Source organism: Triticum urartu, chromosome 3A, assembly GCF_056163025.1.
Source record: "Triticum urartu cultivar PI428250 chromosome 3A, HENAU_Tu73, whole genome shotgun sequence".
NCBI lineage: Eukaryota > Viridiplantae > Streptophyta > Magnoliopsida > Poales > Poaceae > Triticum > Triticum urartu.
In genome coordinates this window covers 545,810,959-545,837,033 of record NC_141875.1, presented here as the reverse complement: position 1 = coordinate 545,837,033, position 26,075 = coordinate 545,810,959, and the positions used below count along the sequence as shown (strand labels likewise).

Genomic DNA, 26,075 nt, shown 5'->3' with positions numbered 1-26,075 from the left:
AAAAGTTTATGTGCCAGGTTTGATAGGTGAAACAAAAGTTTTTCAGTGCTAAAATATTAAAGGCAAAACTTGTCAAAAACATTATTTTTCTTAGCTTGTTCAACAATTAGTGTCATATGCGAGATGGTTAGCTCCCTTCGTTAATTACCTGCAGACTAGAGATAAATCCCAATTCAAGCATTATTTTTGCCCAAAAATCTGAAAGGCGCATAGGGCCGTAACTGGTGAAAATTAGGAGGGCGGGAAAGAAAGGAGATCGGGAGGACGTGCGGGAAAGGAAGGAGATCGGGAGGCGTGCGGGAAAGGAAAGAGATCGGGATGGCGATGCGTGTGGCAGTTTTGCAATCTGCCACACGGTTGCCACTTACATATTTCGATAACACTTTTTACAGCTCACACTCATACTCTTAATTATACCAAGAACATGAAATAAAAATGAACGTACATACATCCGTTTGAGCGACAAGTAATATGGATCAAAGGGAGTAGGATTTTTTTACAGTTTTTCGCTGAGCAAATCCATAAGAGCAACTCCAACGGGCCGACCAAATGGACGGCGATTTCGTCCGCTTTTTATCCGTTTGGGTCGGCCGCTCACCCAGCGTCCGTCCTGTTTTTCATATGGGTCGGCAGCGCGCCCAACGCGCCGACTCATATGTGCAGGCGTGGCCGGCTGGCCGCCCAATTTTACATTGATTTGCATTCAAACATATTGTGAAATGAAATAACAAGCAAAATAGTTTAGCCCCCCAAATAAATAGTATAGTTTTACAAGCCAAATACAAATAAAAATGTTTCACATAGTTTTGCAAACGAATAAAAGAAGATACATCTATTGGTTGCCAACATGAGCCCACATATGCTCAACCAAATCATTTTGCAGTTGCACGTGAGTTTTCCAATCACGCATGTCTTCATGAAACTGAGTGAACTGTTCAAATGTTGCCGCTACTCCATGCTCAGCCACAACATTCTCACCCCAAAACTGAAAGCCTTGATCATACAAACGTTTCGGGCGCTCGTCTTCTACTATCATATTGTGCATGATCACACAAGCAGTCATCACCTCCCATAGTTTCTGCGTGCTCCAAGTATTAGCAGGATACCGAACGATGCCCCATCGAGATTGCAAAACACCAAAGGCACGCTCGACATCCTTTCTAGCACTCTCTTGTTCTTGGGCAAATCTTTTCCTTTTCTCTCCGACAGGGTTGGGTATTGTCTTGACAATAGTGGTTCACTGAGGATAGGTACTGTCACCCAAATAGCACCCTTTGTCATAGTTGTGGCCGTTGACAGTAAAGTTCACCGGTGGGCTGTTGCCTTCGGCAAGCCTAGCAAATACCGGCGAGCGCTGAAGCATGTTGATATCATTATGTGATCCAGCCATGCCAAAGAAAGAGTGTCAGATCCAGAGATCTTGAGACGTCACGGCCTCTAGTATGGCAATGCAAGCCCTGACATGTCCCTTATACTGTCCTTGCCAAGCAGAAGGTCAGTTCTTCCACTCCCAGTGCATGCAGTCTATTCTGCCAAGCATCCCCGGGAAGCCCTTGCTGGCATTCATCGCCAACAAACGGGCTGTATCTTCAGCTGTCGGCTCTCTCAAATACTCAGGGCCAAACACAGCAATCACAGCCGTGCAAAACTTATACAGGGACTCTAGGCATGTAGACTCGCTCATACGGACGTACTCGTCAATGAGATCACCGGGCACTCCGTATGCAAGCATTCAGATGGCGGCAGTGCATTTCTGATAAGAGGAGAAACCAATCTTGCCGACGACATCCTCTTTGCACTCGAAGTAGTCATCATAGCCGACCACTCGCTCTCTAATACGGTTGAAATCATGCCTACTCACACGGAACCGGCGGCGGAATTTGTGATGTTTGAACAACGGGTTTGTTGTAACAAATTAGTCCTTTCACAGAAGGAAATGCCCGCTCTCTCGATTACGATTCAACGCCGGAAGGTGGCCCGGAATGGAGCCACGGAACAACGGCCGCTGGTTGTTGAGGTGGTGATGGACCAACACGGCAGTCAATATCTCCTCGTCGTCGTCGGACGACGAATCGTCAGAGTCGCAAAGGAAATTGTGGAAAAAGAACTCGTCGGCGGAGTCTATTTTCGTACCTTGGCAAACTGTCGAACAACTTGCGGGCATCGAAGAAGGAGACGGCCGACGAGGGTAGACGCGGCGCCCACAGACTAGCTAGTTGCCCTGCCGGCGTCCGACGAGTGTGACGGCGTCCGACGAGCGTGCTGGTCGGATGTGGCAGGGGCGGCGAGGCGTCTTCTTGATCGCGGGCGGCTGTGTGGTGGGGGAAGCGGCGGCGGGAACCAGTTTACTCCCTGGCGGCAAACGGCGACGGCGGGCAACTGGGGGCAGGGGCGGCGTGCTGGGCGAATGTGGAGGCGGCGGTAGCTGGAAGAGTCACTGGCAAAAATGGGCGGCGGCGTCGATGAGGAGGAGCCGGGGCGAGGGTTACTTGTTGGCTGGGGGGGGGGTGAGAGGGGAGGCCAATGTGTCACAGACTAGCGGGCCCGGGGACAGGAGTAGGCGAGCGCGCGTGTCCGTCGTGTGTCCGCGCTGACGCAAATTAGGTTAAAAAAGACTGGAAAATGGGTCGCCCGCGGACGAGAAACGGACGCGCATCCGTTTGGGTCGGCGCGTTGGGCCGCTTTTTCTGTCCGCGTCGACCCAAACAAATGACCGCGGACAAAATGAATCGTCCCATTAAAGTTGCTCTAATAGATTAAAATCCATAAATAAACACGGCGTTCGGGGGGAAAGAAAGCCGCTCAAGTCAGCTCAAAAGAAAAAGAAAAAGCGTCTCAGTCAGCTCAAAAGACGAAGAAGGAGAAGAAAAGAAACCTCCCAGTCTCATTTACACAGTACTCACTGCTGACATCCCCTCTTCTTCTTGGGCTGCGTTCACTTCTCCTCCTTCCTCCCCTCTGTAAAGCATAAAGCCTCCCAGATTCCGGTCCTGGGGAGCAAGAATGCCCAAGAAACAAACATCCCCTTTCCTGCTGTAACCTTTGGACCAACGGACGGGAGGGGACCGGAGGGGATGGAGCGGCGGAACCATGGTGCCCACGGCGGAGGCAAGATCAGGATTGGTGTCTGCGTCATGGAGAAGAAGGTGCGCGTTTTGGGACAAGAAAATTTCGAGTTCTCGTGGTCTGTGTTTCTTGGGTTGGCCGCAATGCGGGAGTGAGAAGAAAAATATCAAGATTATCTGAGTCCTTCTCCCGCTTGTTTCTTCGTGTTTTTTTTTGCAGGTGTCATGTTCTCCCATGGAGCAGATTCTTGAGAGGCTGCACGCGTTCGGCGAATTCGAGGTATGGCTCGGGATTCGGCCGCCCTTCCGTGCGGATTATCGCCTATGTTTTCTTTCGGTAACTAATTTGGTGCTTGTAGAAATGATTTAATTGGTTACAATGATTGAGGAGATAAACAGAGTTGTGGGGAATGCTTGGCTCCCTTGGTTGGGGGATTGGGGGTAGTACAGTCCCGCCACTTGGGTTCAATTCCTTGTGTCCGTGAATGAAGTTTTTTTTTTTTTTCGTTCTGCTTAATCAGTCCCTTGCACCATTCTTGGAATATTAGTCGTCACAAAAAGTACATATCATCGTACCATACAGTTCTTGAATCAGTGCATACAACTGAATAATGTGTCGCAGAGACACAAATTCAAGTTTATAATCATCATAGAAAAAATATGCATGCTTAGCAAATGGCACTCCCTCCGTCCCAAAATATGTCTCAACTTTGTACTAACTTTAGTATAAAGTTGTACTATTTTTTTTTGCGTGTAGTATAAAGTTGTACTAGAGTTGAGACACTTATTTTGGGACAGAGGGAGTATAAAGGAATAACCTTGCAAGGTGCGCACACACGCGCGTGCAAGTCTGTGTGTGTAAATGTGAACACCAGAATTTGAGGCTGGACCATTAAGTTTATATTACTGCTGGCATGATTCAGAAATACAGAACCTCTTAAGCTCTTAGACGAGCTTTTCATTTATTGTCCTTTCCCCTGTTTCTGTTCAAATGTTAGGAACTCTAGTTCTTTAGCATGGTAAGTTACTAAAATCATTGTCCTGATCATCAAGATTCAAGACTGAAGTAATATGCATGTTTGATGTATGCAGATTATAATTTTTGGTGACAAGGTAATTCTAGAAGATCCGATTGAAAGGTATACCTGACAATGTGAAGGGCAAGTCTTCTTAGAATATGAATTTTTCAGTATTAATTTTCTGAATGAAAAAAGAAAGTGAGTATAGGCAGGCCAAAATTTACTTTACAGATACACAAACAGGACTAGTGGATCATGCTGTCCTACTCGAAGGATGGAGTTTAGTAAATATTATTACTTAACTAACTACTATTCCTCTAGCTTATCCATATTTATTCAATGTGGGAGTGACTGGAAATATCTGTGTGTATTGTAAAATCTTAGAATTTTGTACTTTGTGGTGCTAAATTTCCATTATCTATGCGCTTCTTAGCAGATGTTAAGTTCTTATTCCTGTAATGTCGATGATTATCATCTATGTCACTTACCCATCAGACCTGCCATGACCCCATGACAGTATTTTTGTTTGTGACACCATTAGAAGTGCAAGTTTTCATAGTATTGAACTAACCACTGTTTTTTTTTGGCAGTTGGCCTTTATGTGACTGTCTAATCGCCTTTTATTCAGCTGGCTACCCATTAGAAAAGGCGGAGAAATATGCTGTTTTACGCAGGTTAAATGCTTTCTGTCTCATAAATTCTTCAAAGCACCCACTTTAAATATGCATCAAATGATCTTAGTATTGGGTTTGACAAAGTTTTATAGTTGTGCATTATGCTTTCCTGACATGCAAATATTTTCTAAGACTGACCATATATGTGTGGCTTCTGTATGGATTCCCAGTCCTCATTCAAAACACCTTTCCTTTTTGTCTTCAAGGATTGCTCCCTTCTAAAAAGTTACTCCGATACAGTTGTCCTTGAATTTACCCATGACTAATTCACCTGCCTAAATCAATCTGTTTAAAACAATATTTCTTAAACTCCTATCAGTATTCATAGGTGTGATCTCCTCCATGCCCCTTTTCCCATAACCGGAGAAATGAAAGAATTCACAGATCGTATAGATAATCCTCTGAGTTCATTTTTGCGCTGCAAAGCTGCATGCGCCAACTTAGTTTGAATGTATTTCCTTTTTGTTTCTGTTTGAAAAGACACAAGCAAATGACACTTCAATTATATATTTTATCCTTTCAAGAACACAACTTCGATTAGAAGTTATAATACTTATTCAACTTTGAAGGAGTTCTACGATCTGATTTTGTTAATATTGCTATTCAGGCCTTTTTTGGTCAATGAGTTGGACCCACAATACCTGCTTCATGATCGCAGCAAAGTATATGAGGTATATCATAACAAGCTGGCCTTCATGTATTTCTTATAGATTTATTTCAATCATTAACTTTACTTAAAATCATTAACTTCCCTTCGGAGCTCAAATGAGTTTCCCCCTCTATAGTAGATGCTTTGAAGCTGGATTTTTTCATGCCTTTTATCATTGGAAGACGACAGTTTAATGTCATCCCAAACTAAAAGGAAGGACTTTTCTTTCACAAGATTATTTTTTGCTGCAGTCTATTCATGACTGTGTTAATTTCAGGCCTACAGTATTGGGTATCGCCGCGTGACACTGTTCATACAAATAGGATATTTTTCCCCAATAAATACAGTAGTTCGAAACTTCAAATGCACTTCTTTTTGGGGGAAATTTGCACAACCGAGATAACCATATTTTAGCAAACGATGTAATCAGAGATGTTTATTTTGGCTTGCAAAGAAAACCCATTTTTAATTCATAAGTACTACTAGAGATATTCGTAGGCTAGTTTAGCCTACAAAAACGTCTTATATTTTGAGATGGAGGTATATCTTTCATTTATGTTCTGGAATTTTCGGAACTTTGCCTAACGTAACTATGTTAGTATATGGTTACCGTATACTAGCTTTTCTCAAAGACGCCACCAAAATGCCTGCCATTTTGTATTTGAAGAAAATTGTCTAGATGATGCAAAGTATACACTATGATTTTATATTTGTTCGTTACACTATGGATTTTTTCTGATCTTAATCCGCACACGCAATACATCGGTTGTGTTAGAGTACGTAATTGGCCCGGGCTGGCGCTATAGCCCATTAGTCTTAGGGTTAATGAGAGATAAGGGTCGCTTGCTTAGGGGTCAAGTAAGCCTTGCTAGGGAGTCAAGTAAACTTCTCTATATAAGGGGAGGAGATATATCAATCTAATCAAGCAAGAATTAAGAAGGAAATCCCATCCCTCTTGCCCGGCCATGGGCAAAAAGGCCCCCGGCCGGCCCTTTCACGCCCTCCTTCTAGCAGTACCATAACAATTTGGTATCAGATAGCTTTGGTGCGATCATGTCCTCGCCGCCGCCCACCCCGACCCTCCCGCTGCCGACCGCGACGATCGCCCCGATGGCCACCACGGCCAGCGCCCCGCTCTCCTCCGCCGCGCCCGTCCCCGTCGTCTTCACCCCCGAGGAGATGACGGCTGCCATCCGGGATCTCACCCAGGCGGTCACGGGCATCTACACGTTCCTCGGGAGATCCTATGGGCCGCAGCCGCCTGTGCCCTTCGCCATCGCCCCGTTGCCGCAGCAGCCGCCGTGGCAGCTGCCATCCTCGGCGACCCCCGTCGCCGCCGCCATGCAGCAGCTGCTGTGGCAGCCGCCACCAGCGACGAACCCCGGCGCCTCCACCATGCAGCAGGGGCAACAGCTGCAGCCGCCGCCATTGGCGACCGCGGCCCTGGGCCCGGGGGTGCCCATCCACCAGGTCCGGTTTCCCCCGTCGCCGTCTCCGTTACCGGCCTGGCTTGCTGGGTCCCTTGAGCCGGTCTACACGACGGCCTTGGTTGGGCCGCACGTGCTGCCTCCGCCGGTGACGCACCCGGCCATGCAGTTTGGCGGGTCCTCGGGCTCCGCCGAGCCCTTCGCCAACGTCGACGGGCCCCTGTTCCAGGGCGGCACCCTGATGCCCGCCTACTCGGCCCCGTCATCCTCGCCGCTCCGTGCTGACGAAGCGCACCCGCCCGTCGTCCACGTCCAGACGCCGCCGAGATTCTCCAAGCTGGAGTTCGTGACCTACGATGGCACCGTCGACCCCCTGAATTGGCTCAACCAATGCGACCAATTTTTCAGGGGACAACGCACGCTCGCGTCCGACCGCACCTGGATCGCCTCGTATCATCTTCGAGGAGCCGCGCAGACGTGGTACTACGCCCTCAACCAGGACGAGGGTGGCATGCCACCATGGGAGCGCTCCCGCAATTTGTGCCTCTTGCGCTTCGGTCCGCCTATACGCGGGAGCCGTCCGGCGGAGCTTGGGCGTCTTCCGTTCCTCACCTCGGTGCAAGACTTCGCCGATCGCTTCCAAGCACTGGCGTGCCACGCCCCTGTCGTTTCGGCTCGTTAGCGGGCTGAGCTCTTTGTCGGCGGCCTACCGGACCACATCCGCATGGACGTGGAGATGCGCGGGCCACAGGACCTCTAGACGGCCATGTACTGCGCCCGCGCGTTCGAGCGTCACGCGGTAGCCATCCAGCAGGTGCCACTGCCCTGGGCCGCTGGGCCGCCACCCTGGCCGGAAGTTACCGCGCAGGGTCGGCTTGCCCAGGCTTCCGCGGCGCCCCTTGCCGTGGCTGCGGCACGCCCATTCCGCCGCTCACTCCGGCTGAGCAACTCGAGGGTCGCCGCCAAGGGTTGTGCTTCAACTGCGACGAGCCCTACGTACCGGGCCACGTCTGCCCATGACTCTTCTACCTGGAGGCTGCAGACTACATTGAGGAGGACCCTGCCACCGCCGGGCTCGGCGACCAGGCCGCCCCAGTTGACGTGGAGGTGTTTGGCGACCGTTGATCTTCCCCGCCTTCCAGCTCGAGGACGAGCTGTTTGTGCAGGCGGGGAGAGATGTTATGACTGGCATATTAGGGGCTTAGCCTAGTTAGTTGTGGCCCAGTTTATCTTATCGTTATTAGGGGCTTAGCCCAATTATCTTATTAGGAGGATTATATAAACTCGTGTAAGGACCCGTTTTGGGATTAAGCAAGAAGCAATCATATTTGCTCGGCTTCCTTAGGGAGCCAGGAGACCTAACCCTAGCCGCCGCCCCTGCGCTCTCTCTCTCTCTCTCTCGCGCGCGCGCACGCAACGACGGCGCCCCAGCACCGGCGACCACGCCTTCCTCCACGCCATCCCTCCTTCCACCTCTACAACCTGAGACCACGCCCTGGTAGGGATCCGGTTCCTACCAGGTTGTCTACTTTGTTATTCCATCTTCGGTATTTCAATAAAACGCTTGTCCTGTAACAGTTTATCCTTTTACTTCTTGATAGAGTAGTGTCATTCTATGATGCTTGGGGAAGAAATGATCTTGCTCAAAACTCAGTGCATTCTGATTGTAGCCTATTACATAAAGGCTTCTTCATCTTACATTCAAACATATATTCTCTTGATCTAAATGTTGATATATTTGTATTTTGCTTGTTTAGCACCTTAAATTGTTCGGAGTTCCGGTCCCTACTTATGCTGTTGTCAGAAGAGAGCATCCTAATCAAGAGTTAAACTACTTTATCGAGCAAGATGATTTTATTGAGATTCATGGAAAGCGTTTTTGCAAGCCTTTCGTGGAGAAACCCATTGATGGTAATATCTCTTGATTAATATATTCAGCCTGTCCTTCCATGATTTGTTGTTTTCCCTTCACCGATTTGCACAAAGAATAGAAGCTGTTTCTTTTTCTTTCAGCTCAATACTTGCCTACCATAAAAAATTAGAATATTACCACAGATATTGTTGCTGACATGGTATGTATATTACATATTAGTTTGATGGATAAAATGTTCACCTTTTCTTGTTATTTTATAACCTACTATAGGCATGGTACTTCTAAATTGCATGCTTGTGTTCAGTGTGCTCTTCCATTTTCTGAAAAGCCTGCCCTTCCTAACTGCCTAGTTGTTCTGTAATTAATTCTGGACGCATGGAGCCTTTTTGTGTGAGTTGCCAGTATTGGTGCGTCCATGCATATTCCGTTATATGTACAATACTGCAATTTCATTGTCAAACTGTTGTTCTCTTGACTACTAGTCACCTACTTAAGGTGAAGAAGTATTAAAATAAACCTGTTCTGCTCCTGATTACCTTTATTCATGAAGGAGATGACCATAATATAATGATATATTATCCTAGCTATGCTGGTGGAGGAATGAAAGAACTGTTCCGTAAGGTAAAGTTTTGATACCATTAATTTCACACACTTCTTGGTTGAAATTTGCGATCAAATCTTTATGTTCAAGAAAATCCAAGTTGAAACCATAGCAGCTAATACAGTATTAGCATTCTTTTTTACTTCTAGAAAATGCAATGACTGCTGTGCCTTGTTGTACAGGCCTGAAATAGGCTACAGCTAGAGAAAATACAAACGAGCCTACTCTGACACGGTATTAGTTATAAGCTTATAATTAACTAGAAAATGATCTGCTTTCTGTTTAAACACTTTACTTATCTTTTTTGCTTCTAAATTGACACTGTCAGTATTCCTTGCTGACACTCTTGCATAGTTCAGGAGCACTACAATGAACTAGCTTATTTCCTATAAAATGCATAAATGCTCCCTCCATCCCAAAATAAGTGTCTCAAGCTTAGTGTACAAAGTTGAGACACTTATTTTGGGACGGAGGGAGTAATATCTTGGCTTCATATGGGTGAATGATATCTAGTTTCTTTTTGTGATTCCATAGGTTACACATATGTATGATTTTTTTCTTCATCAAATAGTGGTATCATGTATGTTCTTCAAGTCCATATTGTTGTCCCCCCCCCCCCCCCCCCCCCACACACACACACACACACAAATGCAGTGATGAGATGTAAAATTCCTCCAAATTTATGCAGGTTGGCAACAGATCTAGTGAATTTTATCCAGAAGTTAGGAAGGTGAGGCGAGATGGATCTTACATTTATGAGGAGTTCATGCCTACAGGAGGAACAGATGTCAAGGTGATACACCTTGCATTTATCACTTTCTCTTTTTCTTTATTTTTCCTCTCCTGTGTAATATGTGAAAAAATGGGCTTGTACAACTTGCTGATGGTTATAATTTAGACACTTGAATAGAAAGATACATTCATCAACACATGTCATAAACTCTGTAATTTACTTGAGCATCATAAAACCCACCATGATAAGGAGCCTAGAATCTCTGTAGAATTACCAAAAGGGGTTCAAATTCACCCTGAATTCTGGCATCCGAAGGAAGTCCGTCTTCAACATCATGGTTTCTTGATGGATGCAGGGTGTTTTTTTGCCCTATTATAAGCTATAAAAACACTAACCCAGATTTCATGTAAAGAAATTAAGCAACAAGACGGTCATCCACAACAGGCTCAAACAGATCTGGTCCTGCATTAGCTTCTTGATTGAGTTACTAAGCAGTGAGAATTCATCCCTCGAGTTCTCGGGTGCCGTATATTTAATCTGCACTTGTCACCAAACTGACTGCAGAGATTTTAAGTACTATCTGATTACCAAGATTGTAATCATTCTTGTGATATGTCATCCACAATACAATAGTGCCCACCGTATCACCACAGGTCCGTGGATTTAGCCCATATGGTCCATTTTAAATATATCTCTGTTAATTGAAGTGACAGCACAAATACTCTTGTAGTCAATATTCCTACTTGTATAGGTAATTTAGTGATTCTGTTAGAATTTTGCATGGCAGCACAGTACTAAAGTAGTTATATGGTAGTAATGGCTACATTTCTTCTTCTAAGGAAAGGAGCAATAGATAGTTATATTGTTAGATACACTCTTACTTCTATTAACTGAAAAGGGAATGTGCGCTTTCTGTTGTAGGTTTATACAATTGGACCAGGATATGCACATGCTGAAGCTCGTAAATCCCCAGTTGTAGATGGGGTTGTCATGAGAAATTCTGATGGAAAAGAGGTACCCTTCCTTGCCTCATTAGGATTCACTACTTTATATCTATTAGACTAGTGTTTTTGGCATGTTGATGGAACAATTAAAGAAAAGAGAAAGTGATAAATTGCTTCCTTGGTGTGTTCCTTCGTTTCTTGTCTTGTCTTATAATGTATTTGGTATCTTGCTTGAAGGTCCGCTATCCTGTTTTACTGACACCTACCGAGAAACAAATTGCACGGAATGTTTGCCAAGCCTTCAGACAAGCGGTACATTCAAGATGCTTTTCTCTTTTAATGACTACTATGATGAAATCTACATTCAGAACCTATGCATATATCTCTCTTATTCATTATGAGCTGTTAGAGTGTGGGTACAACCAGAAAAAGTGGATACCGACATCGAGATCATTCTTGTTTTCTCTTCTCAAACATTCCAGTTGGATTTGTTTGTTATCAAATGTCAATTGATTGCTGTGGAAGTCAGAGTAGGTGAGTTTTGGCCGCAACTCAGCCAGAAATTTGAAATAGGCTTAGCTTAATTATCGTTCTTTCATCAGTCTAAAGTGTATCTTGGTATCACTCATGGCTAATCTTGAGACGGCCACATTGGGAGTAGGACGTAGGCCAAAGCCTGTGTCAATATGTAAGAACTTGTCTCAGCAGTTGACTTCAAATTTGTTAAATGGTAAAATCTGATAAGGTCCAGACTCTTTTTTCCATGGTAGACCTTGGTGTTGAACAAGGTCAAACCAAATCCACAGAACATGATCGATTCCTTGAGCAGTGCACTTCCTCATATGGTCTTCTATGGTTGAAATTTAACTGGACAAGAATCTAGAATATAAGCTATGCTCGTCATTGCTTGAGCCAATCTCCAAATGAGCAGAGCCCAGACTGAAGCTATCTGAAATTTCCAACCACGCACTTACGTAGCATCCCCATGTTACATATCCCTTTTTTGTGTGTAGGTATGTGGCTTTGATCTTCTAAGGTGTGACCTGGGGGAGGCAAGATCTTATGTATGTGATGTGAATGGCTGGAGTTTTGTGAAAAGCTCATACAAGTAAGCATCTTTCTGGTGACAACGACCATTCTAAAATTTTCATGTATTAGTATGGTCAGAGCCCAGAAGTCCTTTGTATATCTTATTTAGATGGCGAATGCTTTCATAATTCCAGGTACTATGATGACGCTGCATGCATTCTGAGGAAAATGTTTCTTGATGAGAAAGCTCCACATATTTATACCATTCCTGCCCATCTTCCATGGAGAATCAGTGAGCCAGCGCAACCATCAGATGCTGTAAGAAATCGAGAACGGGGAACTGTGGGCATACCCATGCAATCAGAAGAGTTGCGCTGTGTCATAGCTGTTATACGCCAGTAAGGATAATTATTAAGATTCTCAATTTTTCTTACCATGAAGCTGCTTTCTGATACTGCAAATTATGCAAGTGGGGATCGCACACCAAAGCAGAAGGTAAAGCTGAAAATAACTCAAGAGAAGCTTTTAAAATTGATGCTGAAATACAATGGCGGAAAGGCCCATGCGGAGGTGAGAAAATTATGTTAATTTTATTTGGTTCTATTCAAATCCTTTGTATCTTCGCTGCTTGACAAAAAATCTGTTGTTATAATTACGCAGGCGAAGCTTAAAAGTGCCTTGCAACTGCAAGATCTGTTAGATGCAACAAGAATCCTTGTACCACGTGCTAGGTAACTTTCTGGAATCTCAAGGTTGCTCCACTTTTATGGTTTATGGAGCTCTAAACGATCCCTATACCCCCACCAAGATCTATTTTAAATATGTTTACATTATAATTGCTTTCCGTCCAATTCGTGCTCAACATCATTAGTTCTGTGGAAAATGCAAGAGATACATGTTACTCTGTTAGGATTCTTTGTAGCTCATCATCATCAAATATTGTAAGAGTTAGGGTTACTCTGTTAGGATTCTGTGTAGCTCATCATTGTTAGGAAATATGCAACTTGTATTTCCAGGTGGCCATAGGCCAGTATATATACATGTACAGGTGTGGAATATATGCAGGAAACCCCTTATACAATAGGGTAAATATGAAAGGTTACATGGCTATATGTATATAACTCTAACACCCCCCCCTCAAACTCATGGTGGATGAACAACACTGAGTTTGGAGAGGTAGAAGCCATGCTGCGCTCTAGTCTGGGCCTTCGTAAGAAAATCCGCCAACTGTAACTCAGAAGGCACATACTGAAGAGCAATAACCTGATCCTGCACACCAGCGCGCACATAGAAAGCATCAACACCAATATGCTTGGTGAGCTCATGCTTCACAGGATCGCGCGCAATGCTAATAGCACCTGTACTGTCAGACAAGAGCGGAGTAGGTGTAGTAACAGAAACACCGAAATCCTGAAGTAACCACCGTAATCAAGTCACCTCTGCCGTCAAAAGAGCCATAGCTCGTAACTCAGCCTCTGCACTCGAACGGGAAACTGCAGTCTGTTTCTTCGTCTTCCAGGCAATGAGAGAACCACCAAGAAAAACACAGTAAGCAGAAAGTGAACGGCGATCGGAGGGATCACTAGCCCACGTAGCATCCGAATAGGCCTGAAGCTGTAACGAACTGGAGCGAGGAAAGAATAGACGATGAGAGATCGTGCCCCGAAGATATCGGAGAACACGAAGGAGGTGACTATAGTGAACCGAAGTGGGAGCGGAGACAAACTGACTCAGAATATGAACCGGATAAGAGATATCCGGACGAGTGACAGCTAGATAGACAAGACTCCCAACAAGATGACGATAACGCGTCGGGTCAGGCAAGGGGTCACCATCAGTATCACGGAGGTGAACATTGAGCTCCATTGGAGTCTCAACAATGCGCTCATCGGTAAGAGCAACACGAACAAGAAGATCCTGTATATACTTTTCCTGGGATATAAAAAAGCCATCAGAGGTAGAAGAGACTTCAATCCCAAGAAAATAGCGAAGAGGTCCAAGATCGGACATAAGAAACTGCTCACTAAGACGGGCCTTTACAAAGGCAATATACTCGGGGTCATCGCCAGTGATGATCATGTCATCAACATAGAGAAGAAGAAGAGTCCGACCACGAGGAGAAAGGTGGACAAACAATGCTGGATCATGAGCACTCGCTGAAAAACCGGCGGCAGTCACCACAGAGGCAAAACACTCAAACCAGGCACGAGGGGCTTGCTTAAGGCCATAGAGAGAGCGACGAAGACGACATACCATGCCATCAGGAATAAAATACCCAGGTGGTGGCTGCATGTATACCTCCTCACGCAGCTCACCATTAAGAAAGACATTCTTAACATCAAGCTGGGATACAGACCAGTGGCGTGCAGAGGCCACGGCAAGAAGTGTGCGGATAGTGGTCATATGGGCCACATGAGCAAATGTCTCATCATAATCACGACCATGCTCCTGCTGAAAACCACGAGCCACAAGACGAACTTTGTAACGCTCAAGAGAACCATCGGAGCGAGTCTTAACCTTGTAGACCCACTTACAAGTGATGGGACGGACACCTGGAGGAAGAGAAACAAGATCCCATGTACCAGTGCGTTCAAGAGCAACAATCTCCTCTGCCATCGCAAACTGCCATTCAGGATGAACAACAGCCTCACGATAAGAAGTCGGCTCAAGAACAACAACACCAACGGTTGAAAAACCAAGGCGATCAACAGGCGGAAGCGGACGAGGACGCAAGCCATAGGTAGGCTGAGACGAGGAGGATGGCACGTCAGCAGAAACATCCACAGTACGTGAACGACGAGTGTAATGCTGAGGCAAAGATGGAAGAATACTAGGAGGAATAGCCGAGGTAGAATCAGGAGGTGGAGACGAAGAAATCACCGGGGATGAAGGTGCAGAATCTAGTGACATGCGAGGTAAGGAAACCGTGGGAGATGGTGGCGGCAAATCGGCAAGAGGTGGAGAAGTAGAGTGAGCATGTTGTGACAAGTGTTCGAACAAATGTTGGCGACAATGATGACTTCCCGATTAAAATAGAACTGCACCAAGGGTCAGCTTTGATCCCTTATATTTTTGCTTTGGTGATGGATGAGGTCACAAGGGATATACAAGGAGATATCCCATGGTGTATGCTCTTTGTGGATGATGTGGTGCTAGTCATTGATAGTCGGGCGGGGGTTAATAGAAAGTTAGAGATATGTAGACAAACTTTGGAATCAAAAGGTTTTAGGATTAGTAGAACTAAAACCGAGTACATGAGGTGCAGTTTCGGTACTACTAGGCAGAGGTTAGCCTTGATGGTAGGTAGTACCTCAGAAGGACACCTTTAGATATTTGGGGTCAATGCTGCAGAAGGATGGTGATATCGATGAAGATGTGAGCCATGGAATCAAAGCCGGATGGATGAAGTAGCGCCAAGCTTCTGACGTTCTCTGTGACAAGAGAGTGCCACAAAAGCTAAAAGGCAGGTCCTAGAGAATGGCGATTCGACTTGCAAATTGTATGGCTCTGAGTGTTGGCCGACTAAAAGGTGACATGTTCAACAGTTAGGTGTAGCGGAGATGCACATGTTGAGATTGATATGCAACCACACAAGTAAGGATCATGTTTGGAATGATGATATACGGAATATATTTGGGGCAGCACCGATTCAAGAGAAGCTTGTCCAACATCGTCTGAGATGGTTTGGCATATTCAGCGCATGCCTCCAGACGCTCCAGTGCATAGCGGACGGCTAAAGCGTGGTGATAATGTCAAGAGAGGTTAGGGTAGACCGAACATGTCATGGGAGGAGTCGGTAAAGATAGATCTGAAGGACTGGAATATCACCAAAGAACTAGCCATGGACGGGGGTGCGTGGAAGCTAGCTATCCATGTGCCAGAACCATGAGTTGGTTGCGAGATCTTATGGGTTTCAGCTCTAGCCTACCCTGACTTGTTTGGGACTAAAGCCTTTGATGTTGTTGTTGTAGGATTACTCTGTTTTGTTACATTGTGCCATTGAATTGGGTAATTTTGGACAACAGCTACCAAATTTCATACACACCACTTATAGAATATGTTAAAAGTGTTCTTAAGAAGTCGTCACACTCCCAAGCGGGAGCCCAGTGGAATTCTTAAGTAGGTTTCACAGCATCTGACCATAATTTTACTACCTTATTGTTCTCATATTTAGAACATAAATCAAATTTATTTAATATTGGTTCTCTTTTGCGTCCTCAATAAAGATGAGAAAATTGCTATGAACTTTAGATCTGGCCGTGAAAGTGATAGTGATGCTGAGGTCGAGCATGCAGAGAAGCTACGGCAAGTTAGAGCGGTTCTTGAAGAGGTAACAAAGTTAAAGTATTTATAAATTATGATTTACCTCGATAATGTTTTAGATTATAATCGCTTTGTATACCTTGTTTACCTAGAAAGCAAGCATAGAAGTCATGGTGCAAACAAGTTGATATATCCTTACACCATACAGTCCTCTTAACAACCTGGAATTTTATACATGTCAGCATGCAAATATTAGATCTGAAGATACAATTATTTGGTTGACGGTGGGAACTAAATCATAGTGAAAACTTAGTAGACTTAGCGAGATTCTACAAGAACTAAGAAATGTGACTCCATGTATATGTGAACGGAAGAGAAATGTCTGCTGTTATTATGTATACCAACATAAAAATGCACGAGTTGGTTGATATGCTTTTGATCTGAGCCGTCCAAAATCTCTAATCCAATTTTTATAATATCCATCCGATGGTTGTGGACAGATGTTATACTTAATCTCGTTTCACCTAGAGGGTTATCTTTGGTTCTCCAAGATTTATGTTCAACTATAATTCGATACTACCATCCCAAACTTGAGGCTAAGTGGTCCAGCGGCATATGTCATATTTACTCATAAAACAGCCTGGTCATCAGTGAGGTTAGATTTATCTTGACAAAAATACTGTCCTAGCTTATAATGCTGCATGAAACTCAAATATGAAACTATTTTCTAAGGATACTTTTTGTTGATGTAAATACAAGGACATCAGTAGGCAAATTATTTAGCCATGTTTCTCGTCCTGAAATGCACTTGTGCTGCGGTATACAGGAATATGATTAGACATGTATATTTTGCTTAGCACATGTATTCTGCACATCTTTCTATCCTTGGGTATTTGAAGAAAACAATAATTTTACACACATTAAATATTAGTTCCTGTGGCCTTCAGGGTGGACACTTTTCAGGTATCTATAGGAAAGTACAGCTAAAACCATCAAACTGGGCCCATATTCCTAAAAGTAGTGGAGAAGGGGAGGAGGAGGTTCCAAGCGAAGCCCTAATGATTCTTAAGTATGGTGGTGTTCTAACCCATGCAGGAAGAAAGCAGGTTGGCACTACTTCACATGTTCAAGTTTCTGTTATGTTCTTAAGCCATTGTTTGATGAACATAATGGGCACCTTGCTAAAGATTTTGGGGTGTTAAGGATGTTATGCATTACTTTATTGATTTCTTATGTTTCTTGGGTTAGCTCAACGATCTTTTCGTATCCCAGTGTACAAATATTGAGCCTACTGTTCTCTAAATATAAAGTTGTTACTATTTTATCTCTACAACCTTAACATGCCTGAATTCCTTTAAGTTCACTCACATAAATTCCTGTCATGCATTTTTCATGTGCATTTTTTCATTGTGCAGGCAGAAGAGCTGGGAAGATATTTCAGAAATAATATGTATCCAAGTACGCCTTCATAAACCTTGGTACATTTGCTATATCAAATTGTCTATTTGCCACATCATTCTTTTAGTCGCCAAAGAGATAATCGAATTTGCTGAAATGCATGTGTGAACTGAGTAACTAAACATTTTCCATAAGCTATCCATATTATTCTACTTTTCACTAGAACAATTTTTCTTAATGTTACCACTTGAGTTTCAGTGCGCAGCTTTGGCTTTGGCTAAAATTTCAATATTTCTGGCCAGTTTAGGTTCAGTTCAGTTGATTTACTTTAATGCAAGTTGTATGTTGAATTTTTTTTAGTTATCATGTCATCAAGAAGGTGAGGAAATTTGCAGCTTGTATTTCCATGAGGCCATATGTTGATATATACACGCACGTAGTGTGTTAAATACGCCAAAAAGAACTCACAGTTTTCTCTCTCCCCCTCTCAAAACTCATGGTGGATGAACAACACTGTTTGGAGGTGTAAAACTTGTGTTGTGCTCTAATTTGGGCCTTAGTGAAAAATCCACAAAACAGAAGCCAGGAAGGCACATACTAAAGAGTAAACAGCTGTTGCACATGGAATCGCAAGAAGGAAACATCAACGCCAGTATGCTATGCGAGCTCATGCTTCATAAGGTCACTAGCAAGGCCGATTGCACCTATAGAAGAAGACGAGTCCGACCTCGGGACAAATGGTGGACAAGAGTGGAGGATCATGATCACTCACTAAATACCCAGCAGTGACCAGAGGTGAGACGCTCAAACCAAGCATAAAGGGCTTGCTTAAGGCCATAAGGAGAACGGCGAAGATGACATACCATGCCCTCAGGAACAAAATACCCAGGTGTTGGGTTGGGTATATGTAGACCTCCTCACCATTAAGAAAAGCACTCTTAGAACTTCATCTTTTCATGTTCCTTCTGTTGCTCATGTTCCTCAATTTACCATGCAGTTCCTTTCTGCTGGTCAGATTGTTGACTCTGCTTATATGGTCATTCTCCATTGTCTCATGTCCATTCATATCCTTAGAGAACGTGCAAAAGTTTTGCACATCTTATCATTAAGCAGAAAAGCATAGTCATATAGAAGACCGCAAAAAGCATCTTGAAAATGAAATAAACACAAAAAAAGTCCTAAACAACACAGACTAGAGGGTAAACCTCACAGGGGATCATGCGACCGATGAGTGAAAGCAACTGCCGAATGCTCAGATTCTGCTTTGAACTCATCTAACACATACACTATGTCACTGGATTCCGGATAAAAGACCTTGCTGTTGTGCCCTCGCCATGTGGACCACATTCTTGATCGCGCTTATTCCCGTTCTTGATCTTTTTTTAATTCCCATTCTTGATCTTTGGTACCCTAAGTATATCCTTTTTTTTCTTTGTTAATTTGGCTCTTATTTCTGTTCAGACTTCACTAGACAGCGGCTCTCAAGTGTTTTGTGAACCATCTGAATGGACTAAACAGTTAATGCCTGTGAATGTTGTGTTGATTTTTACAAATTTGGTTCACTTAGGTGAAGGACCAGGATTGCTTCGCCTGCACAGTACATATAGGCATGATCTGAAAATATATAGTTCAGATGAAGGCCGTGTCCAGGTAAACCGTAGTATTCTTCTTGCAATCCTGTGTTATCAAAGTATGTCATGGTCTATAGCAGGTTTTAGGATTTCGGAACGGAAACCAAAACCTGCATGCAGGCCAGTGATAATGAAGCTTCCATTTTCTAAAATAAAATCATGCATACTCTCTTCGAAAGAATAAACATCTCGCTTACTTTATTAATAAAATAACTGCTCCCCCCCCCCCCCCCCCGGCGTACAGTTTTGGGAGAAAATGCATGTCCACATGACATGATTCATTATTTACTCGCAACTCTTCTAATTCCACTGCCTGTCACTGGGACACCCAAAATAGTACTCCATCCATTCCCTTATACAAGGCCACTTCATATTTTTATGTCTAACTTTGACCATTAATTTTACCTACAAAAATTGAGTTATATGCCATAAAGAACTATTTCATTGGATGCACATTTCAAAGAACTTTCCGATGATATATTTTTAATGACATATAATTCATATTTTGTTGGCCAAATTATAACTCAAAGTTTGACACGAAAAACGTAGTGGCCTTGTAAAAAAAATGGAGGGAGTAGCATTATCCTATTATAAATTGGTTGATCTTTCATACGGTTGTAAGGTTGTTCCATTGAACCCAACTGTTTTAGGCATTGGGAAGGACATTTCCCAGTCTTTACTGTTGTTATGTCATTCTGCATGTATTGGTAATTTTGGATTGGTTGCTTCCATATTTGCTAATTGATTTATTGTAGATGTCTGCCGCGGCTTTCGCAAAGGGTCTTCTTGATTTGGAAGGGGACTTAACGCCAATCCTGGTCTGTTCCTCTTCAATACTATATATATGTCAGTTGAAGCAAAGCAGAACTGCTATTCACTGGATTGTGATATGTCCAGGTTTCACTAGTGAGTAAGGACTCGTCTATGCTTGATGGACTGCAGGATGGTACTATTGAGATAAGTGAAGCAAAGGTATGCTTCAGATGCCAATACCATAACTATAGTAAATATTAGTTTGAAACTTCAAATAAGTTTTGCCACGGGAACCAATATAAACTCATAATACCCTTTTTTTTGTGGGTGTGGGTGTGGGTGTGTGTGTGGGGGGGGGGGGGGGGGGGGGGGGTGGGGGTGGGGGGGGGGGGATAACTCATAATACCCAAAAACTCGATCGCACTAAGAAATTAGAGAGTGAAAACTATAGATGATATTTAGAACTGAATGAAGTAAAACGATTAGCTGTTAGAAGGAAATTGAACCAATTGTGCAAATATAAGCCTCAGTGAGACTATCCTGTGCTTATGATCTTGGATATATTTTGCTCATAAATAAACGTTTCATGTTGAGATTGAGTCCAATGTTTCTAAAATGCCCGTTCACTGCAGGCTCAGTTGCATGATATTATCATCTCTTCAAAAGTTGCAAATGGTGGTGATCCTGCGGGGTTTCCATGGATGGTTGATGGGGCTGATGTGTCTACAAATGCTGCTCAGCTTCTAACAGATTTGGTAAATCCATTAGATATCTTCTTTCATTTCCCTTGAATTCTAGATTTATACTTTTTATACAAGAGTGACTTGATTCCCCCACCCTTTCCAAAATAAAAGCTCTTGTTCGAGTCGGGAACAAACCCTTTACTCCAAACCGGGCTACTGTCAAAACTGGTGCATGGTATCCCGAAAACTGGTTGAAATTTTGTGTTTTGCCATGTCGGCCACAGGTTCCACACAAATGTGCTACTTCTTCTCTATTTCTCGCTTCAATTGCCATGAATCGCGAATGCCCCAGAGAATGCCAAAACTATTGCTCATTCTTCTCACTTAAAACATCCAGCTATATCTTCAACACACTCTAATATGTCAATTATAATGGTAGTAACTAAGTTGTCCCTCTCTGATCAGGCTGAGTTAACAAAAGAAATAACTTCACAAGTGAAGCGGCTCTCTGATGATGAAAATGAGGAGGTTGCAACCGATAGTGACTCACCTAATCATCCTTATGATCAAGCGAAGGCACTATGGAGAACAGAAATTGACATGGACCGCATCGCTGCTGGATTGCCTTGTGGCAGCGAAAGCTTCCTTTTGATGTTTGCCCGTTGGAAGAAACTAGAGAGGGATCTCTACAATGAAAGGAAAAAGTATGCCTCCCAGCTTTAACATTCTTATTGAGTGCTTGCCCGTTTAGAAGTCCTCTTAAGGAAATGCAGCCTTGTGTAACCATTGTCAGAATTCTCTCTATAATGCAGGCGCTTTGACACTACACAGATTCCCGATATATATGACTCTTGCAAGTAGGTAACAGTCTATCCCTCAGATTCTTACTTCTGTTTGGGTTTTGTCTTTACAGAAGAGCTGAATATATGTTTTCATATACTCTTCTGTAAGATCTCTGGAAATTACTGCCAGACCCATTCAAAGTTGTCTTTTATAATGAGCTTGCAAGATGGTAACACCCTGCATCTTTCCTGAAAACTAGCAGTGATATAATTTTCCATGTTCCTCTTCCAACTAAATCTGGGAAACAGCTATAAAAAAGGCAAACAGCTGGCCTTTATTTTCTGATAAAGATCGAATAGAAGTGCTATGGAAAATCATAGCCAACAACTTTTTAGTGTCTGACAACTTAGTTAATCTTTTGCTGTCACTGTCTATTTTCCATGCTCAGCAATAGACCTACTTCAACAAGAATAATGAGTTACTTGCCTCATGTAGGCGTCATTTGGTACAAAGACCTACTTTAACAAGAATAGTGAGTTCACTGAAGGGTCATAGGACAATAAATTTCTGATCTCATACTCTGCCCAAGTCCCGGAGAAGATCTGAGCTTACCTGCAGGTCTTTTTAGCCTTGATTAGTGTTATATATGCTGCTCTGGTGGATCACTTCAAATTTCAAATGGAGGTATCACAAAGAGAAAGAAATATCACCGTACCAACACTGTTTTGCCTTTTTTGCTGATTGCTTTCCGGTGCCTGTGTGCATTATTTTTCTTTAAATATTTTATTTCTTATATTCAAAGCTTCCTGTGCTTATTCAAAATGGCATGATGCATCTGAAGAAGATGGTGGTTCTTCATTTCTGCACATCACCTTTAAGCTGATCTGTCATTATTTTCTAATAATACTGTACATGACAGGTATGACCTTCTGCATAACTCACATCTAAATCTTAATGGTCTGCATGATCTCTTCAAAGTATCTCAGGTAAACCGAGCATGTTTCTCATCCCCAAAGTAAAACAGAGTTGATAGATGCAATGCTCCCCGCTGTTGATCATTTTATTCGGTGCTGGAGCTATCCGGGCCCAAGAAGTTCTCAGTCCTTGATTTTTTGGCATACAGTGTGACAAAAAGAGTGTCATTTTTGTGAAACAAAATATGAGAAGTGTAGTATTTTGATAGTTTGATGAAAGTATGCCTAGTCTTACGAAACGTACTCTTCAATTTGATGTTTCCTCATTCCAGTGCTATCTCTCGATCCATTTTCAGCCCAATATTTTTGTTTTCTGAAATTTTCTGCTCTACATTTCTAATTATTTTGTTGTGTTACTATTTCACTCAGTTGCTAGCTGATGGTGTCATTCCAAACGAGTACGGGATAAATCCGAAACAAAAACTCAAAATAGGTTCAAAGGTATTGTCTTTTGAATTGATTCTGTAAGTTGGGTTTGTTCAATGTGACGTATCTTGTATAGTTGTATATTCAATTGCTCATTATGCAGTATTTATTGTAAATAAGAAGATAAAGTTATTTAGACAGGGAGGATGCTGAATATAAATAAACTGATAACTTGTGGACAATCCGCAGACATTCTACTACTCAACGCTAGGGTGTTTTCCCCTTTGTTTCGTGGTAAAAATCATCACGTTCTATTTCTTCTGTCCATTTCTGCAGATAGCACGCCGTTTATTGGGCAAGATACTGATTGACCTGCACAACACCAGACGAGAGATTACCGAGGTAGCTGCTGAATCTAGTACACGACATGATCCAATAGTAGTATCTTCTACAAAACGTAAGGAGAGGTGTTACCATGATAGTGTTAGGAATGAGAGTTTTGAAGGATCTAGCACAGACGAGAAGTCAGTTGATCTAGATTCCCATAAAGAAACAAAATACTGCTTAGATCCGAAGTAAGTAACTTACCAAGAATTCCAGTCATTTTGACTTCTGAATGATACAAACAGATAAGCAAATAATCTTCCTGCAGATATGCAAATGTGATGGATCCCGAGAGACGTGTTCGAACAAGGCTCTATTTTACATCGGTATGTAGATGATCTTCAACCTTTATTTCTTTTTTGCAAGATTTTTTTGTTCATTTGTGCTTTCTCGTGTTATGACATCATAGAGCATGAAATATCAATCATGCTCATTTTTTACATTCTCAATAAATTAAGTGTATCCTGGAGTAGTTTTCTTGTTCACTCGTTTTCTCCTCAGAAGCGACTCAAGATTTTGTTCTTCTCTTCTTGTAGGAATCACATATACATTCTCTAATGAACGTACTTCGATACTGCTATTTGGATGAGTCTCTGAATGGAGAAGAGAGTCTTATCTGCAAAAATGCTTCAGATCATCTATTTAAAACAAAGGAACTTGACTACATGAGTTACATTGTGTTGCGTATGTTTGAGAATACGGAGGTATTAAAATTCCCTTAACCATGTGTGATGGATCGTCGTACCTTTGCAGTGTTTGTTACTAACTTCACCAACGAAAAGCAAACAGTACAACTATTACTGTCTTTATCTTTTATTTTTTAGAAAAGGATCTACTATTAAATGTGTAAATACACTTGTTTTCTTACATGTTACTTGGTGCAGTATAATTGCTATCAAATTGATACAAACTTGTGAAACCTGCAGTAAATAGCTGATGTAGTTTCCATCTCTTGGTATAAACAAGTTTGGAACCCAATTTGCCAGCATCATGCCAGGAAAAAACATAAAGCATGACCAATTGAAATACAGATAAATCTTCTACATCTGTTCCAGATTTAGTTTCAGTATCTTGATATTGGGGGAATATTAAGTATTTGTTTCCGTGAATTTAATCCTCAAAATCCCTGATACGGAGAAGCATTAACAGTGGGGTTGCGGCACTGCTTCTTTAAGCAATCTAGTTGCACCCATATTAATTATAATAATGGAGAACAGCATGCCAGCAACTACATCAGTTTCATACAGGTGCTTTTAATGCTTTTAGGATTCATTCCATGGCAATATTTTAGATAAATAATATCTCTGATTCTGTCTTATAAGTTTTGAGGCTTATACCACCTCGAAGTCATGAACTGATTTTCTGGAACAATTAGGACATGCAAGAAACATATCTAACATGAAGCAATGTTGTTTCTTTTCTTTAATTGGCACTACTATTACAGGTGCCTTTGGAAGATCCAAAGAGGTTCCGTATAGAGATGACATATAGTCGTGGCGCAGATATAAGTTGCTTAGAGGTGATTTTGGTTGATTAACATGAATTTGTTCTTAATGAATGCATTACTCTTTAATTCACATGTTTCTTAAAATTTCTCCATGCAGAGTGCAACTAACACAGATTGTTTTCTACCTGATGACCACACAATGCAAATTATGGAACCGGAGCAATTGCAAGAAGTTGGTTCATATCTCACCTTAGACAAATTTGATAAAATGACCCGCCCATTTGCAATGCCAGCTGAAGATTTCCCCCCAGCTACTCATTCTCAATGTTTGGCAGTCCGCTTTTGTGAAGATATCGAATCGCAAGGAGCAAGACGGGTTAATCTCTATCCCTGTTCCTATTATCAATATTGTTGCTAGTGGATAAAACCTTCCTTTCCTGTCTCTTTGTCTTTTATTCCCGTTGCTTTCATTTGATGAAGTGCACACATTTTGTCTTAATAACCTTAGTGCACTATGGCATGCTGTTCTTGAGCTTCATAATCCAAAAAGAGTATGAAGATGCGACCAAGATAATGTTAGAATTATGTCTGCTTTTTTTGACCAATCTATCTGTGTAGAACGTTGGTTACTTCTGACAGTAATCAACCAGTCATATCAACACTATCCTATGAATAATTGGGCAGGCAGATATTATTACAAGGCTATTCTCCTCTTTCAACAAATGATGCATTTTGGCTATACCTTGTATTTAACCTGTTGTGACATTGGCCTAGAATTTACGTCTTCGTTTATCTTACCAGCACACAGATTACTACTTGGGATTCTCCTTAACTTTCTTTATTTTAAAAATTTGTAGCAACATTAGTGAGACATGCTGAGTGGTACCCCAAAAGGAAGGCAAGAAGCTTCAAGAATAGCACATAATTGCTCAGTTCAGCTGCAATGTGTTCTGAGTCAGTAAAGTCACCATTTGAAAGAGCTCAAGTAAGTGGTGTACCAACAGACTGAAGTTGATAAAGCACCCAACTATCACCAAGATGAGGCAAGCCATTCAGTGAAAATGCTGGCAAGGTCCAATGACATCATGCTGCAGAAAGAATCTTGCCCACACTAAGAAAGGAACTTGCTCATTTCCCAGATACTAATGTGTAAATAATAGCTTGTGTGTATAGGCTAACTATTTGATACCATTTCTTCCAGGATATACATGGAGTACAGATGATGTGCCCTTTAAATTTTATTGTTGCTACTTTTTATGCTGGTCGAGAACACAATTTTGGTTAACCAGGAGTTGCTTTCTGGTTTCTTTTTTGCCTACATCACTTTGTTTCTAGTACAAATGTAATCATGTATAATGCCTGATTTGCATGGTAGTAAA

General features: G+C 42.5%; 1 protein-coding gene across 2 annotated transcripts; it reads left to right on the top strand.

Moving 5' to 3' along the window:
* Positions 1 to 2,868: 2,868 nt before the first annotated feature.
* On the top strand, positions 2,869 to 25,981 carry LOC125544999 (inositol hexakisphosphate and diphosphoinositol-pentakisphosphate kinase VIP1). 2 transcript variants are annotated; one of them, XM_048708818.2, is made up of 31 exons: positions 2,869 to 3,146; positions 3,286 to 3,345; positions 4,158 to 4,204; positions 4,675 to 4,758; positions 5,366 to 5,429; positions 8,592 to 8,745; positions 9,258 to 9,328; positions 9,997 to 10,101; positions 10,963 to 11,055; positions 11,223 to 11,297; positions 11,999 to 12,093; positions 12,209 to 12,412; positions 12,485 to 12,584; positions 12,675 to 12,745; positions 16,266 to 16,344; positions 17,225 to 17,383; positions 17,693 to 17,735; positions 19,243 to 19,325; positions 20,062 to 20,124; positions 20,204 to 20,278; positions 20,692 to 20,814; positions 21,208 to 21,446; positions 21,555 to 21,599; positions 22,445 to 22,511; positions 22,869 to 22,940; positions 23,202 to 23,440; positions 23,518 to 23,575; positions 23,786 to 23,953; positions 24,694 to 24,768; positions 24,854 to 25,072; positions 25,554 to 25,981. In XM_048708818.2, the coding sequence occupies exons 1-31, from the start codon at positions 3,075 to 3,077 to the stop codon at positions 25,560 to 25,562; spliced, it is 3,111 nt and encodes a 1,036-aa protein (XP_048564775.1). In that variant the 5' UTR covers positions 2,869 to 3,074; the 3' UTR covers positions 25,563 to 25,981. The 2 variants fall into 2 exon arrangements, 1 of the variants encoding a protein (XP_048564775.1); XR_015619336.1 differs by lacking the exons at positions 23,786 to 23,953; positions 24,694 to 24,768; positions 24,854 to 25,072; positions 25,554 to 25,981 and having other exon boundaries at positions 23,202 to 23,267; positions 23,348 to 23,440; positions 23,518 to 23,562.
* Positions 25,982 to 26,075: the final 94 nt, after the last annotated feature.

Excerpts from the sequence above, each read along its gene's own strand:
- LOC125544999 (XM_048708818.2), top strand. The coding sequence starts at position 3,075 with ATGGAGCGGCGGAACCATGGTGCCCACGGCGGAGGCAAGATCAGGATT. Across the intron at positions 12,094-12,208 it reads TTTGTGAAAAGCTCATACAA|GTACTATGATGACGCTGCAT; the intron begins GTAAGCATCTTT and ends TCATAATTCCAG. Across the intron at positions 20,125-20,203 it reads GGGACTTAACGCCAATCCTG|GTTTCACTAGTGAGTAAGGA; the intron begins GTCTGTTCCTCT and ends TGATATGTCCAG.